Source organism: Bos grunniens, chromosome 14 (assembly GCF_055505025.1).
Source record: "Bos grunniens cultivar Pamir isolate PY7600 chromosome 14, Bosgru_T2T1.0, whole genome shotgun sequence".
NCBI classification, from domain to species: domain Eukaryota; kingdom Metazoa; phylum Chordata; class Mammalia; order Artiodactyla; family Bovidae; genus Bos; species Bos grunniens.
The window spans coordinates 19583061-19601236 of record NC_141178.1 but is presented as its reverse complement, the minus strand read 5'-3'; the positions used below and the strand labels follow the sequence as shown (position 1 = coordinate 19601236).

General features: G+C 45.7%; 1 protein-coding gene across 7 annotated transcripts in view; it reads right to left on the bottom strand.

Moving 5' to 3' along the window:
* The window catches only part of GRHL2 (grainyhead like transcription factor 2), a 171679-nt gene that overhangs the window by 16762 nt on the left and 136741 nt on the right, over nt 1–18176 (bottom strand). For 5 of the 7 annotated variants that reach the window (XM_086336189.1, XM_086336186.1, XM_086336188.1 and 2 more), the window contains exons 12-13: nt 14540–14571; nt 3116–3210 (exon numbers count right to left, since the gene is read on the bottom strand). In XM_086336189.1, coding sequence (XP_086192315.1) covers nt 3116–3210; nt 14540–14571 — 127 coding nt within the window. The remainder of the gene's footprint in view (nt 1–3115; nt 3211–14539; nt 14572–18176) is intronic. The other 2 variants (XM_086336187.1, XM_086336192.1) reach the window with 1 other exon arrangement.

Genomic DNA, 18176 nt, shown 5'->3' with positions numbered 1-18176 from the left:
GCCTGCTGGGGGGCCCTATTTGTTCAACCCCTTCAAGCTGAGGACGATACCTCCCTCGTGGGGCTGCTGAGAGGGCTGAATGAGACAGCAGCCATGGGCACCAGGCACGCAGGCGGCACCTCCAATTTCTCCATCCCTGGGTCATTATGAAGCAACTGTAGTGAGGGTGCTGGTTCCCTTGGCGAAGGCACATGCAGTTTTCTGCTCATTTCTCTATAACCTAACATACTGAATCCAGCAATGCACAGAATACAAGAGATGGCAGGGACCCCAGGGGTCCTCAGGGAGGCAAAGGCACACTGTTACTGCAGCCCCACTCTTACAGCAACTGCACCAGGCTCAGCTCCCGGGAAGAACTAGGAAGCACTATTCAGATGCGACTCTCCAGGCCCAGTGAACTGCCTGCCCTTTCTTTCCCTCCTCCTGGTGTTGACCTGGCTTCTGCTTCTACCTTCAGAGGGAGGGAAGGGGCCGAGGCTGAAGCCCCATGCACCTGGCCGCAAGAGGAAGAATGCACAGGTCAGAAGCCCTGTTGAGCCCAGATCCTGACCGCCGTCAGATACCCATGGAGCCGCGGTCACCACCAGCCTGAAAGAATGGAGCTGGAGCTGGGAAATGAAATCAGCTCTAATCCAAACTCCCACCCCTTCTTCTCCTCCTGCCCAGTCCCCAGGGACATCATTAAAGTTGCTGCTTTGTAATGGCGGCGTCTATGGGTGCACACGGGCTCTGCCTGCATTTTCCTTCTGCAGCCAGAGGTTCAGTTTCTGTATGATGCCCCAGAAAGAAAAAAAAAACAAAACCGTAAGCATTGCAGTTTCTTCTCTTCGCCAAGTATAAAAATAAAATACCAAGGAAATAATAGATTGGAGAATAGTATCTCCGATATTGGATGGCCCCCATTTCAGCTACAATGATCTAGTGACCTAATGGCACTGTATGAGGTCTCAATGTTAGCAGCACAGAGAGAAATAATTAGACCACAGGGCCTCAATTACTACTAGATGGGGGAAATTTAAAGTAAGAAACAACAAAACAGAACAAGAAACCCCACCGGTGCCTCTCACAGATGAACGTTCTGTAACTTCTTTCCATGGACCCCCAACAGAAAAACGTAATCTCCAGTACCCTAAGGAAACCCCCAACCATGTTCTATTAAAGTGAGTACCACTTCCACTGGATCTGAGATAGTGCAGCTGCCACTCCTGCTGCAGGAGTCCCTGGAAAGGGTTAAAGGGGGCGTGGCGGCAGGTTGACCGGCTGCATACTGTGTCACCGTCTCCTGCTGGGCTTGTTGACAGCCACACTGGCAGCGCTGGGCTTACAGCTCACCCCCACGGCTTGCCCAGAGAGACAGCTCTCATTAACTGTGTGTCTGTGGATAATAATCACTCCGCTAATGATAGCAATAACCATCATCACACATCCAAGACCTCCTACAGACAAAGGCAGCCAGCCAAGGGGGGCCAGCCCCTGGTGACTCCAAGGGAGCCACCCTGAGAAGTGGCTACAAAGACAAAGCAGCAAACAGTGGCATTGGTGATAATTACGGTCACTGCCTCTCCTGGAGAACTTCTAACAAACAAACAGTGGGCACCATCACTGATCCCGGCTCCTCGTGCTCATCAAAGCCCAGCTCAGAGTAGGAGTCCTGGCAGAGGGGCTCAGGCACTCCACAGCCCTTTTCCAAAGACAGGCCACTCCTGGGAGTTCTCTATTGCTGGAAGGTTGCAGCGCCCTCATGTGTCCCTACGACTGAGATGTTTCAAAGGCCATAACCGTGTCTCGTCACAGCCCAATACAAATTCTGGTGGCAATTTTTGTGCTAACTTCACCACCTCAAAATAATCTGAAAAACACAATCTTTAGACCAGTCACACTCACTAACTATGGATCTAAGCTGCAATCACTTTGGCCTGTGTGATTCTTGATTTCCATACAACACTGCCCTCCTTTTAAAGGATGAGATATAAAAGGCATGCAGGAACAGAGCTCAAAATGGACTCGAATATTTGATGGTGAGCCTGGGAAATCTGAAAACCCTTTAAAGGTTTAAATACTACTACTGCAATCAACACTACTCAGGTATTTATGCTCTTTGAATTCTGAAATGCTCATTACTCAATCATAATTATGATAATATGCCTTAACTAGATCCAGGCCTAAAAATAAAACTAGTAATAGTGAAGATGGAGTGCTTACTATGCACTGGGCACTTGAGTTTAGTGCTTTACATACATTAACTCATCAGTCCTCATTCTGTGATGTAGGTATCCTTGTGGTCCCCACTTTACAAGCGAGGACTCCAATGCACAGAGGACCTTCCCAAGGTCATTCAATGTGACAAGGCTGAGGGAGGCTGCAGAGGGGATGCTCTTACCACTGTACAAACCCATTTTAACAAATAGGGGAAAAAATTCTCAATAACAAAAACCTCAAGCCTGTGCAGATGGTGGGCGTATAGCAACCTGCCTCATTAACAGTTCAGTGCTGCATAAGCCGGAAGTTCTGGAAGCTCTTGGTGTTGGCTACAGCAGAGTGTGCGGGGTACGCCCCCCTTCACCCCTTCCTCTTACTCCCAGGAAGGACAGTGGGTCAGCAAAGCACTGAGATGCTGAACAAGACACTAACATGCCCGTGCTTCCTTTCTTACCCTCTTGGTGAAGTGGAATAATATCCTTGACCAAGAGAAAATGAGTTAAGTTGTGATATCACAGAAAATAGGTTCATTTACTTGTGCCATGATCCATCATTGGAGTCTATTGAACAAGTCTCAGCTCTTGGTGCTTATGAGAGGCTATTGTCAAACACAGTGCGGGTTTCTTTTTAACTTTCTATTTCACTGCTGGATGAGTCAGTATGTTCATTATGCTGCCCTCAAGGTAAAGGAAAGAACCAGCTCCCAGAAAGAATAAATGCTTGCTTAGGGTGTTTAAAGAGGCAAGGTGGAAAGCAAAGGAGGAAACTGTGGACTTCCTTTGTCAATAAGTGCATCTCCAGGCCAGCACGGAACCGCAGGGCCCGGACGGAATGTGAGCTCTTCTGGGTGAACCGTCCCCCACTCTTCCTCATGAGAGCGAGGCCAAGGAGGGCAGGGCCCCAGGGGGAGCGGTACCTCGCTTCATCCCTTCTTCTTTCATCTGCTTAGAGGGTGCTGGACCAAACTCCTCTTCCATGGGCCTGAACATCCGTTTCACAAGGACACTGCTGCTAGAAAAGATGAGAAAGTGTTCATTCATTAAAGTATGCAGGGTGCCAACAAAAACCCTTTCCCATTGTGTATACCATCCCTTGTCACAACTGGATCCATGCACCAACCTCCCGCCTTCGGGTCGCAGGTCCCGAGTGGGCGTGTGGGGCAGAACACACACCCCAATATCTTTACCACGTGGCCCCGAGACATTCTCTCTGTCCTAAATACGGATCCGCCAGGGGAGACCGCTGGGTTTCACCCATTCTGTCCTGCACCTCACCCCCTTCCTGCTCAAATGTCTAGGGCTAGGGAAGCGATGTGAGCCCTGTGTCTGTATGGCCTCCAAGTTACCCAGCCCCTCCCATCTAGCTAGCATCTGGGTGTCCTGCACCTCTCGCCAGCCCCGAGGGCACAGCACGACCTTTGTCTGGAAAGGGCACAGGCCTCCCTCGTGCGTGCGTGCTAAGTTGCTTCAGTCGTGTCCGACTCTTTGCGACCCCGCCAGGCTCCCCTGTCCGTGGGATTCTCCAGGCAAGAATACTGGAGTGCGTTGCCCTGTCTTCCTCCAGGGGATCTTCCCAACCCAGGGATTGAACCCATATCTCTTATGTCTCCTGCATTGGCAGGCAGGCTCTTTACCTCTGGCGCCACCTGGGAAGGCCCCAGGCCTGCCTCGGTAGGTCTAAGTTATGAGGTTGCCCTCAGATCCTGCTGTTCCACGGCTCCATCACTTGCAACAGAGGAGACTGCAGTGCTGGAGGATTCCTAGATCCAGCCCTCCCTTCCTCCAGGAGAGGGTTTCAGCCCCTCTTCCTGAGGGTCCACAGGTCCCCAGTCAGCAAGTTCTGGTAGTTCTACATTTCCTCCCAGAATCCCTGTCCATTGCGGGCTTTCTAAGGAAGGGAGAGCTGTCAGGAGAAAGGAACCCGGAAGAACAGTAGTCGTCGCTGCTGAGAGTCGCAGCCGGCACGTGTGTCCCCTCAGACTCAGAGGCTGAAACCCAAGCCCCCAGGAGAAAGGTATTCAGAGGTGGGAGCATTCAGAGGCAATTAGACCCTCTGGGTGGAGCCCCCCATGATGAGAGCATCTTTTAAGGAGCGGATGCCCTCTCTCTGCCATGTGAGGACACAGCAAGAGGATGGTGGTCTGCAGGCCAGAAGAGGGTCCTCACCAGATGGCAGCCACACTGGCATTCTGATCTCTTCCAGTCTCTCCTCCTAGAGACTTCCAGCCTCTCAAACTGTGAGACGCACACTATGCTGTCTGAGCCACCTAGTTTATGGAATCTTGTTACAGCAACGCAAACCGACCAAAACGCCGAGCAAACGGTCCTGCATGGCGTCCTACTGTCCTTAAAGCCCTCAAGAGAGTAGGTGCAGGTTTTCAGGAAACTTTCATCTCTCTGGGGATTCCTGGACCCAGGCACATGAAGCAAAGATAGATAGGCAGCTCAGCGGTATTGTTAAGACATGAACTCTGGGTACCGAGCACCGTGGTTTAAACCCCTGCTTTGTAGACTCACAGACAAAGAAAAGAAGCTTATGGCCACCAAAGGGGAAAGTAGGGGGGCCATAAATTAGGAGTTTGGGATTAAAATCTAAAATAGATAACCAACAAGGACCTACTGTATAGCACAGGGAACTCTACTCAATATCTTGTAATAACCTATAATGGAAAAGATTCTAAAAAATTATATATATAACTGAATCACTTTGCTGGACACTTGAAACTAACACAACACAATAAATCAACCATGTTTCAATAAAAATTTAAAAAAATAATAACCCCGTGCTTTGCAATCTACTAGCTATGAACACATGGACAAGTCCTTCAACTGCCCTGAGACTCAGCCTGCTTGTCTTTAAAAGGAGGCTGTTGAGAGAAGTAAATGAATTCAACATACGTGAAGCACTCACAGAGTTGCCTGATACTTTGTAAGAACAACTGAAGTGTTATTAGAGATGCATCATGATGATCATGAAAATGAACGAGGGAGAGATCTGAGGAAGAGAGATACGGGGAAAGAGTACAGAAGGCAGACAATTTGAAAGAGCTCAAAGTTCCCATTTACCATCATATGGCAAATAGTCCAAACTACCTCTCTAGTCCAAATTAAGGGCCAAAGTTGAAAAAACTTCCTGCATTGGAGACTGACATTGTATCAATCCCAAGCTTCCAAGACATTAATAATATAAAACTCTGTTTCAAAACCAAACCTCTACTGGCATCACTGTCATTAAGAAGCTTTTATTTCCTCAATTCTCAAGTGGAGCTAATGCTGGGATCCAGTGGTAGAAAGAGCACGTGGGGTAAAACTGTCCAAACGGCATTTCTATTAATTCTAACGGTTTAAATTATTAAACCAACAAGGCTTTAATTGACCATCTCACAGTCTAGATCTGTGACTGTGAAAGTCGTTCAGTCATGTCTGACTCGTTGCAATCCCATGCAATCTCCTCTGTCCATGGAATTCTCCAGGCAGGAATACTGGAGTGGGTAGCCTATACATTCTTCAGGGGATCTTCCCAGTCCAGGAATCAAACTGGGGTCTCCTGCATTGCAGGCGGATTCTTTACCAACTGAGCTACCAGGGAAGTCAACTAGATCACACTCGAGATCAGGGGTCCCCAAACTCCGGAATCTAATGCCTGATGATCTGATGTGGAGCCGATATAATAATAGAAACAAAGTACACAATAGGTATAATGCGCTTGAACCATCCTAAAACCAATCCCCCTCCTCCAAGGTGCACAGAAAATCGTCTTCCATAAAACCAGTCCCTGGGGCCAAAAAGGATGGGGATTGCTGCTCTAGATGGTCCAAAAGTATGTCTACCAGCCCTTAGGAAGACCACTTTCTATAAAGCACTTTTCATCTCCTTGGTAAATTAAGTCTCTTGAACACTCTGCGAGCCAGCAGGGCGAGAACTAATCTTATCCCTATTCAGTGATGACCAAACTAAGGCACAGCTGTCGTGTCTTATGCTGGGCAATGCAGCTAAACAGTGAATCAGGCTGTTAAGAGAACCCAGCTCTGAGGGACAACCTCATGATAAAGTACCCAATAAAACTGAGATGATGATGAGTAAGAGTATGAGAAATGATATTAAGAGTCAGCATTCCGTCTTATCCCATGGTAATCAAACCATGGAAAGAGCTAGAGGAAAAACTCAAGGTCAAGTCCCAGTTGAAGGTGGTAATGAGTTTTAAGGGCCCTGTTCCCTCTATCTTCCCCTCACTTTTCTTTAAAATCATAAAAGTGGGTCATATTATTCTGTCATGTCTTGAATCTGGACTGACCATGACCTTGGGAGCAGAAGATTAAAAATTCATTGACTTGGCAGTCAGTGACCAGGAGGTTAATAATGGGTAAACAGACTGAACTATCACCACTCATGCTGTGTCAGGGTTCCTTAACTAGTGATTTTCTTTTTCTCGCCAAGGACGATTTATTTATATTTTTCCAGTTCTGTTGACTTTTGACAGCACCCCACTCTGAGCCATGACAAACTTTGTCATTAAAATAACATCTTGGATAAACCACATTTCTCTTAGGAGTTCAGAGATGCTTTTTCACACTTCCAAATCTATAAACCCAGTGGGAGTCAATAGCTTGTGTGGTCTGAATTCGGTGGTTTCATTTCTTTTCAAGGCAAGGTGAGAAAAGAAGGGCAGAAATGACTGCCCAGTTGATAGATGGGAAGAGCACAGATTTCAGGTCTCCTGATGTCCTGTTCAATTATAGTAGATTGCACCACAAAAGGATGAGAACAAGGAGAAGGAGCTTTCTCTGATACCAATCTTTTTCCTTCAACCCACGCCTTTTGGGCACAGTGTGTGAGGTTAACATGTGGAGGGGCTCCAGACCCAGCAACGTGTGAAGCCATTGTTTTATGGGGTCAATTTCAGGGAGAACAAGTCCCTGAGGTATTAACAAAGGCTAGCTGTTTCATCAGGAAAAAAACTGGGAAGGTGCCTGGGTCTGGAGGCTGCGTCTCTGGACATACTTGGCCACGTTGAGCCCTACCTGTCAGGCTGGGTCACACTAGACATCAGTACCTAGTGAGGAGGTGTCAGAATAAAACCCAGAAAGGCGCTGCCGGCACCATGGCGGCATAGTTTGTCTAGTTCACAGCTCTGCGTATGGCCCGTGTAGGCTGGCGACCACATCTGCCCTAAATAAATGAATGTCCCTGCCCTTTGTTGGTTTCCCTGATGGCTCAGATGGTAAGAATCTGCCCGAAATGTGGGAGACCCGGGTTCAATCCCTGGGTCGGGAAGATCCCCAGGAGAAGGGAATGGCAACCCACCCCAGAATTCTTGTCTGGAGAATCCCATGGACAGAGGAGCCTGGTGGGTTACTGTCCATGGGATCACGAAGAGTGGGACACAACTGAGAGACTAACACCACCACAACCGTTTATTAGCCTCAGAAAAGTGGAGGTCCTCTTATATTCAAGTCCTCACAAAGGCTCTCACATAATGGAGTAGAATCTCAATTTATTTGCAACAACAAATCGCTCTTTGGGGAAGAATCTATCATTTCCAAATGACTTTAATCAATGCTAGTTCAGGGTCTTGGTAGAATTCATCTGACACAGTCAGTAAAAACAAACCAAAGTCAAAAAGCAAACAAACCCCACATATATTTAGTAACAATTATGGTAGTTAAGAGCTTACAATTAAAAGCAGTAAATAATTAGGTCAGTAGGCCCGAGAAGGATCATTTTAAGAGGAAATACAGATATTTCTGTTTGTGGCTAAGATGTTGCAGTTGTGGCAAACCAAGCAATGTTCCATCCAAGAACAACTTAAGTAACTGTGTGTGTGTGTATGTATATATATATGTTAATATTTAATCTTATTGAAGGTATTGGAGACTACTGTTGAGTCAGCCAGAACCTGAGAGCTAAGATCCCAGAGGAGAAAAATGCAGCAAGGTGGGCTGATAGTCAGTGAGCTGCTTTCCCCTGAAGCATCTGCCATTTCTCAACTGGGAGCAGAGGATGGTGATCCCAGCAGAGGCACATACTTAAGGGCAAAGAAGCCTGCACAGCTTTGGGCAATCTCATGGTGTTAGAGAAACAGAAATTGGTGTTTAGGAGTGCAAAGGTATTCAGGACTAATGGGAAAACTTCCAGAGAGAAGAGAAGCAGGAGAAGTGAGCCAGACACTGCAGTATTCCTTCCTAGATCTTTGTCAGATTCTTAAGCTGCGCGAGACAAAGACAATAAAACAAAAATACGCTAGAAAAATGATGACCAAATAAAAATGCTTACAACAAAGAAACAAATATGAAAGAATTCTTTGCCAAAAGTTCCATAATGAAAGAACAATTAAACAGAATTCTTCTAGCAACAGGAAAAGGAGCCCATATATAACTGAATCACTTTGCCAAATACCAGAAACTAACTCAACATTGTAAACCAACTATATTTCAGTTTTTGAAAAATGGTGGGGCAGAGTGCCACGTGCTATACAGTAGGTCTTGTTGATTATCTATTTTAATATAGCAGCATGTATAATATTATGTGGCAGCTTGAATGGGAGGGAAGGTTTGGGGAGAGTATGTATGGCTGAATCCGTTTGCTGTTCACCTGAAACCACCACAACATGGTTACTCTGCTATACCCCAATATAAAATAAAAAGTTTAAAAGTAAACAAAATTTAAAAGATGGTGAGGGAATTCCCTGGTGGTCCAGTTGGTTAAGAAACTGCACTTCCAATTCGGGGGGCCCCAGTTTGATTGCTGGTGAGGGAACTAAGCTCGCCCAGGCCGTGTAGCCAAATAAATAAATAATGGAAAGCTCTTTGGTATTCTTAGGTAGGTTTATTCTTAAGTATTTTATTCTTTTTGTTGTAATGGTAAATGGGATTGATTCCTTAATTTCTCTTTCTGATTTTTCATTGTTAGTATATAGGAATGCAAGTGACGTTTGTGTATTAATTTTGTATTCTGTGACTTAAATTCACCAATTTAGCTCTGGTAATTCTGATAGTATCTTTAGGGTTTTCTAAGTATAGTATCATGTCATCTGTAAACAGTGAGAGTTTTACTTCTTCTTTTCCAATCCAGATCCCTTTTATTTCTTTTTCTGCTTTAACTGCAGTGGCTAGGGCTTCCAAAGCTGTGTTGAGTAACAGTGGTGAGAGTGAGCAACCTTGTCTCGTTCCTGAACTTAGAGGAAATGCTTCTGGCTTTTCACCATTGAGAATAATGTTTGCTAAGGGTGTATCATATATGGCCTTTACTATGTTGAAATAGATTCCTTCTATGCCCATTTTTTAAAGAGTTTTTATCATAAATGCATGCTGAATTTTGTCAAAAGCTGTTTCTGCCTCTATTGAGATTATCAAATGATTTTATGTTTTACTTTGTTGATATGGTGTATCACATGGATTGATTTCCATCAACAGATGAATTTGCAAAGAAGTTGAGGTACATGTATACAATGGAATATTATTCAGCCATGAAAAGGAATGCATTTGAGTCGGTTCTAATTGAGGTGAATGAACCTAGAGCCTATTATACAGAGTAAAGTAAGTCAGGAAAACAAATGTCGTATATATATGGAATCTAGAAAGATGGTACTGATGAAACTATTTGCAGGGCTGCAGTGGAGACGCAATCATAGAGAACAGACTTGCAGACACAGTGAGAAGGAGAGGGTGGGCCGAACTGAGAGAGGAGCATGGAAACATATACACTATCATACATAAAACAGATGGCCAGTGGGAATTTGCTGTATGAATCAGGGAGCTCAAACCAATACTTTGTGACAACCTAGAGGGATGGGATGGGGTAGGAGATGGGAGGGAGGTTCAAGAGGGAGGGGACATATGTACACCTATGGCTGACTCATGTTGCTCTATGGCAGAAACCAACACAATATTGGAAAACAATTACTCTCCAATTAAAAATAAATAAAGAAAAAAGAAATCAAACACAATTAAAAAAAACAATGGAAAAGGATCCCAAAGAAACACAGAAATAAAGGAATTAAGAGCAACAGAAAGGGTAAATGTAAGTTAAATTTATAAAGGGAGGTAAAGCTCAGTTTTATGAGTATTTAGTTCAAATCTTCCAATTTGCAAAATGGCTAACTAGTACAAGAATAACCGGAACTAATATAAGAAACTGATAAAAATCTGCTACGTTAAGGGATGGTAAAGATGATTTTCATTTTCTTAAATATTTTCTAAAAATCTCCCTTGTGTATCTGATGCAGATTTGAATATCACTGGGTGGATTTTTTTAACTGCAATATCTAACAGTAAAAGTAAAAATATATCCGTTGAAAAGGAGATGGTCCTGGGAATTCTCCGGTGGTTCAGTGGTTCAGACTTGGCGCTTTCTCTGCTATGGGCCTGGGTTCAATCCCTGTTTGGGAGACTAAGATCCTGCAGGCTGTGCAGTGTGGCAAAAAAAAAAAGAAAAGAAAAGGGGGTGGGTTTCTTACAGCTGCATGTGAATCAATGATTATCTTGAAATAAGAGTTTAATTAAAAACAAAATTTAAAAATAAGAGGCAACATGGCAGCAGTCACTTATGTAACTAATATTACAAGAGTCAATATTTGTGACTTAGGACAGAATTTCTAAGTTCTGTATCTCAACTTTGAAGGTAGCGGAGAACTGCCTTGATATATAGTATGAGATGACATAAAAAGTAACTTGAAGAATGAGAAAGATACGGATGTCATGAATTGTGAAGAATTCGAATAAAAGTTTCACAAAATGTGAGATATTTCTAAATTATGTTACTTTTTAAATGCATGTTAAACAAAGTAAATTAACAACAACAACAAAAGTATCAACAGAGTGTTGATTCTTTTGGTTATATTCAAAAAAGTTTACCTATTCAAGGTGGCCCCAGAGCTTTAGTTTATGTTTTCATATTCTCCTGGGGAAATTGTCCTATAGTTGTAATCACCTGTGTATATGTGGTTAAGACATAGCCCACCATGTCCTACAGCTCATGGTTTGCTTAGCATCCCTGAGAACCTCATCAAAAAAAAAGTGCTTGGTCCTCCAGGAAATTGCTCCTTTAAGAGAAATAGGGCAGAATTCTGGAAGAACTTTATTTTGTGCTGATGAACACAGCATGATGAATACTTAGGTTTAATATTATGTTGATTAAATGTACTCACTGGTGATTGGTCAACAATCTCTAATATCTCCAAAGTGCATTGAATTTTGGCCAAAGTGTTCTGGGTGGAAGATAACACCTCTTGCTCAGCAACACTGTAAGCAAGCTCAGGGTTTGGTCTGGCAGCATCTCTGAGAGGAGAGGCATGGCCCTCTGCTCCAGTCATTCAGAGGCTGATGAGTGAAGGCACTTTGGAGGGCTGACTCTCTGAGCTGTGATGGAACCAAATTCAGACTTGCTGTTCTCTACATTTGTCTTCTTCTGGCTTTTATTTTCCTAAAGACTCAGTCTTTAAGGCTTCCCTGGTGGCTCATTGGTAAAGAGTCTGCCTGTAATGCAGGAGACACGGATTCGATCCCTGGTTGGGGAAGATCCACTGGAAAAGGAAATGGCAACCCACTCTAGTATTCTTGCCTGGAGAAGACCATGGACAGAGGAGCCTAGTGAGCTACAGTCCATGGGGTTGCAAGAGTTGGATGTGACTTAGGGACTAAACCCACCTACCAGCCTTTGAGGAGATTATACAAGATGGGCCCAAAGGAGATAGTGGCATGCCTTTGAGAAGAAGCAAAAATAAGAGAAATTCTGAGAGAGGATTGTGGTCTGAGTGCCCCATGTGGCATCAGGCGATGGCAAGTTCTTGGAGGGAAATCACTCTTTTTCCAGACTTAAGGATGCCCAAATTCACCAAGAAACCCTGTATCCTGAATGCAGTATGTGAGCCATAGAAACGCAAAACTTGAGGGGACCTCATGGAATGCTGGAACGTGGGCATCCTAGTGGGGATGAGTGTGGACAGAGGATCAAGGCAAGAAGGGTCTTCCAGGAACTAGGGGTCAGATGGAGATGGAGACTAGATCCCCCGATCCTCAGTTTCCTCAGGAGAGATCTCACAGATCCTCTTCTACAAAATCTTCCTTTTACAATGGAGAACACCAAAGTCCAGAGGTCAGGGACCCAGCCCCAGGCTTCCCACTGGGGAGCAGCAGCCCAGGAGGAGAACACGGGCTTCCTGGCTCAGAGTCATCGTTCCTTCCATGACGCCACCCTGTCCTTTGTGAACCAAGTGAACAACAGAGTAGAAGTGATTGGTGCTAATTGTTCCTGTTCATTCCTGCCACTGGAATATACGACCTCTGTAGCTCAGACGGTAAAGCGTCTGCCTACAATGCAGGAGACCCGGGTTCAATCCCTGGGCTGGGAAGATCTCCTGGAGAAGGAAATGGCAACCCACTCCAGTATTCTTGCCTGGAAAATCCCGTGGATGGTGGAACCTGGTAGGCTACAGTCCATGAGGTCGCAAAGAGTCGAACATGACTGAGCAACTTCACTTTCACCAAGATAAAAAGAGAACAATATAACTAGGTATTTAGAAAATTTGGAACTCAGAATTTGGAGGTCAGATCCTGGATGAGGCTCTGCTCCTGACCAACTAGGGAATTATTAGTCTCTTTTGAGATTCTCTATCCTTTAGGACAGAGGGTGGCATACTTCCCCTGGAAAGTAAACAGTTCGGCTTTCCAGGCTAGACAGTCTCTGTTGCAACTACAACAGCGTCTCTCTACTGAGCTCTGCTGAAGCTCTGCTATTGAAGCACCCAGGCAGCCAGAGACAAGGCGTTCATGTGGCTGCGTGCCAATTAAATGTGACTGTGTGCACTTGAATCTCATAATTTTCAAATGTTATGCAATATTATTCTTCTTTTGGACTTTTTCAACCATTTGAAAATATGCAGACAGTACAAAAAGAAGTGGCGTGCTGCAGTGGGGCAGGGGCGGTGAGGGGCGCTCAATTTGGCCCTTAGGCTACAGTTTACCAAGCTCTGCTTTGGAAAAGAACCCAGGACTACCTGTTCCACTTGACTTCATTTTGAAATGTTGCACAAGGAAATATTGCTTAAGAATAGGGAAGCTCTGGTTTGACCATAGTTTGAAAAACAGTGATCTAGAGAGTTTAGTTATACCCATGTAATTAGTGCAAACCAAGATTTTAGTTGTAAGTGGTGTAACATGATGAAAATTGAATGTAGTACAGCATCCAGGTGGCAAAAAGAAATGATCTCAATATAATCTCCAACTCATGTGGTTCAGAACACGTGTACTTCTGAGAGCCAATTTTAAGGAGACCAGTAACAAATCTGGTGGTACCCCCTGGCGGGAGAATTAAGATGTTGAGAGGTAAAATGACATGTGAATGAGGAGGAAAGGTTGAGACTCATCCAGAAAGAACTACAGCCAACGCATATCAGTCAAAAGAAGGCAACATTGGTTCCACAAACTAACTTTTTGGAGCTGGAATTGTCCAATAGCGTCATGAGCTATCTCCTACAATGAGAATAGTCAGAATATTCCCATCACTGGGAACATTCAAGTAGAAGTTGGCTGACCCCCTATCAAGAATGTGGTATATTGCACTGTATTGCCTGGGAATAGGATCAGCTAAATGACCCTGAAGATTCCTTTTTGCCTCCAAAATTCTAGGAATCTACACAATGAGTTAATGAACAGAAAAGCAGTATGCAGCGACTTGATACCCAAGACACTGGGAGCCTTCAATGCCCCTGTGTAAACCCTCTCTTCCCTACAGTCCTGAAGACAGTGACAAGGTTCTCAATCTTCCTAGCCCCCATCTAAACCAGCCTCGCCACTGGCCCAGGCAGCTCACCCTCCAGCATGAGGGATGTGCGGGCATGGGGAGGGGGGTCCAGGTAGCACTGAAAGGAGGACAGGCTGTCTCCTTAGCTCCTGCCTTGAGCTCAACTCGATCTTGTGTTGGGGCCAAAGATTTCAGTAACTGGATTAGCAGTGAAAGGGTGGAATCAAAGAGATGTACCACTTCAAAGGCAGATCATAGGAAGGAGAGAGGGGTAAAGAGAAACTTGGGGACTTCTCTGGCAGTCCAGTGGTTAAGACTCTGTGCTTCCAATGCAAGGGCCACAGGTTCGATCCCTGGTCAGGGAAGATCCCACATGCTGTGAGGTGCGGCCAAAAATAAAAATAAAAAAGAGAGAAACTTGGAAGGAGAACGGTACTTCCAGGCTTCTCCCAGACAATTCTTGGAGTCAAGGCTTCTCTAGCTCTGAGTCTGGGGCTGAAAGGACATGCCCACTCCCTGTCCCATTATCCTGTGCTTGGAAACCCATTTCTACCAACAGGAACTGACTTTGGGTGTTGAAGTGAAAAGCCTGAGTGTCTTACCCTTCTCGTTCATCATCCGTGTTGTAATACACCTGTGGAACAAAACGGCAGACTTACTGTAGGTCAAGCATGAGAAATGGAAATATATTACGTGATGCACAGACTTTCCTAAGACATTACACTGTCTCTTAAAAAAAAAAAAGACAAATCTGTTTAATCATTTGTATGTGTCTAATACAAATCTGTGTGTGTCGAATGCAAATTTAAGCTCTTCAACAGTCTCCTAGGGTTAATTCTTAGACGTTAATGAACTAAAATTAGAAATCTGACTATTTCTAGCTCAAATCAGTCTGATCAGATTACCTATAGATCAAAGCCAAACCTTGCTTTAGACATTAAGGAAATATTTTAGCAAGATTTAAAAATCATTGCTTAGAAGGGCCTTGGCACAGAGCCTGTAAGTAACCGATCCCATCCAGTCCACAAGTGAGCTGAATGCAGACTGGTATACTTTGGTAAAGGGAGGGAAGCAAGTACCAGGCAGTAAGCCCAGGCCTTTGTTTATTTCCCAAAGGGACTTGGGCTACCCTGGTCCCATGACCACAAAAATCTAGGAGTCAACTATCTTCAGGCCAGGAAATGTCACCTAGCCCTAGGAGGTACTTCTGGCTATAGGAGGTGTTCTGGCCAGAAGGGAAAGAGACTTCTTTAGGTGGTCAGCCTGGCAACAGGCCAAATCAGATTTAAAGACATTATGAAGCATCCTTATTATTTTATGCAGCTCTGGAAATCCAGAGGGGGAGCTGCTGTGTATGTTAAGTCCTCTTCACCCAGTTATTTACGGCAATTAACTGTGGGCCTTTCAAGAGCTTTAACTATGTGCTTCAGGATCATTTGCATTTGGGTGAAGAATGACACATGTTAGTATCCAACATTCACACATTAAACTTCAAAAATCACCTTTGGGTTCCAGACCATTTCATCAATGTCCCTGCCACAGCCATGACACCCTCCGTGTAAACTTTCTCAAAGGCTCGTGCCAGTTTCCAGGATGCCGCCAAGCCCAGACTTAGTTATACAACAGAGCTCGTTACCTGGAACTCTTCGGGAATGAGTCATATTAGTCATTGGCTGAGATTTCCATGGGGAACTTTTTCCTCTTAAACTTTTTAATGTTTATGGTAGTATTGTATCCTTTCTTCTTAAACACAAGGCAATGAAGGTGAAGGTAAGACGTTTCCTCCCCACGCCCCAAGTTTCAGTGTGGCATCAGAGCAGTGGGTTATGCTCAGAATGGACTATTTATTTAGATGTATACAGAGGGACCCACATAAGCCAGGGAGCCTGGGCCACAGCACTGGACCCAAGACTGATGCTGACTTGTTTTTTTGCTGCTTTCTTTAAATGTGGCATAATACACCCGCCCTGCTTCACTGCCCAGGCAGGGTAACGGCCAGCTCTCTGCGAAGGTGCCTGGTGATCCAGAGCCAGAAGCGACCTTCTCTTGAGTGTCCCCCTGGCTTCCTGGGCAGCCTGTACTGTGCTGCCCCCGTCGCCTCCCCGCACCGCCACTTCTTGCCTCCCCGCACCGCCACTCCTCCTCCTCCTCCACGGGATGACCCACCATCTCTTCCTAGTCGGCTCTAGTGCTTATTGCACAAATTTGATTTTTGGACAGTGTTCTCAAACTTCAGAACACATAAAAACGATCTGGAGAACTTCTCATAAACACAAATTCCCAGGCTCCCCTTAGGAGATTTTAATTTGAAAGACCTGGAATAAACCTTGGGAACCTGAATTCTTATCAAGAACGCCTGTGATTTGGGTGGAGATGGCTTACAAGCCACAGGTCAGGGAAACGGCTCTCGAGGGTGTAAAGGAGAAGAGAAGGGATGTCCTCCCTGGGTTCAGGTGCATTGAGGGAGGCTGATTCCTGCCAGGTACATGGGATCCAGAGGAACGAGGCCTACGCAGCCCACAATTTCTCCCAAGCTCCTCTATCACTTCTTTTCAAGGGTTCTTGACAAAAGGCACCTTGCATCAGTTCAGTTCAGTCGCTCAGTCGCATCCGACTCTTTGTGACCCCATGAATCGCAGCACGCCAGGCCTCCCTGTCCATCACCAACTCCTGGAGTTCACTCAGACTCATGTCCATCGAGTCAGTGATGCCATCCAGCCATCTCATCCTCTGTCGTCCCCTTCTCCTCCTGCCCCCAATCCCTCCCAGCATCAGGGTCTTTTCCAATGAGTTAACTGTTCGCATGAGGTGGCCAAAGCATTGGAGTTTCAGCTTCAGCATCAGTCCTTCCAATGAACACCCAGGACTGATCTCCTTTAGAATGGACTGGTTGGATCTTCTGGGCTTTAATGTGAGGAGAGGGATACCAGAGACCTCCATAGTGCCTGCACCCTGGGTTCATGCTGTTTCAGGGGACAACAAAATCTGACTCCATGGTGGATCTGTTTCTTTAACTTTTGCTTCCCTTCCTCCGTTGCTTTTGTTTACTAAAAGGCCTGCCTGGGGAACCCTGCCCCTCTGCCTGAATTCTACAAAAAAAAAAGACATTAACACAACCTGTCCCCATCCCACCTCCCCCCTCAGGCTGGCCATTCCAGGAGATACTTGCAAGACTCATGACCTTTTTATTTTACTTCCTCACCTCCTCCCCATCTCTGTTCTATAACAGAAACTGGCATCCAGGCCCAGAGAAGATGATCATTTGGACATACTAGTCTGCCACCTTCTTGGTCTGCTTGCTTTCTGAATGATGTCACATTCCTTGCCTCCACATTCCTCGTCTCTGATTTACTGGCCTGTCTTGCAGGGAGCGGAATGAGCATGGACTCGGTAAGAATGCCCTCCTGTGAGTGTTTGATAACCATCCGGTGACTATTTCAACCCACGAGTGAATCAGTGAGACATGGAGGGAGAAGGGGACATGTGGGCTGACAGTGAAAGCTAGCTGGCGGCTTGTTCTGCAGCTGAAGGGCTGCCACGTGGCTGACTTCGCCAGGTCCATGGCAGTAGCGGTTACTGAGCATCACACCATCACCTGCCTTCCTCCCTTCCATCTCTGCTCCCTTATGGGAGAACTGGGCCAGCTCGTGACCTGCCACAGCTGGCTCTCGTTTGGCCTGTCGAAGCTCGCCAAGCCCTGTCCCTTGCCCACTTCCAACATCAGAGCACTGCCCTCTTCCCTCCTGCCTCTGGACTCATCCCCCCAAACTCCGGACTCTTCTAAGGAAAGGCAGCCTTTCTAGTCCTGACCAGCTACCGCAGGTGCTCTTTTCCTTCAGCCAAGCACGTTGATCAACCACAGGATGTTCACACACTGTCCCAGCACACAGAAGAGTGCGTTCCTTTGTCACCCGGGGCTCAGGCAGGCTCCCTCACTGACCCCCTACATTCTGACTCCAAAGCCACAGGGAAAGCCTGAGGCTCTTCAAGGACAGCAGGACTTAACTTTGCTGATGCCCCAAGGGACGCTGGTTGGGCTGCTTTGCAAACTGCTGAAACCAACAAATGGGAAAGACTACACTTTCCTTCTGCTCAGCCACAGGCTAGGAGTCCCGCTCAGGACACAGAGGGGGTACGTGAGGCCAGAGACAGTCACGAGCCGTCACATTTGGTCAGTTTTCCTCTTAAGATTCATTTACAGCTTTGCGTATTTTAGAGAAATCTTGCCAAGAGAACAGG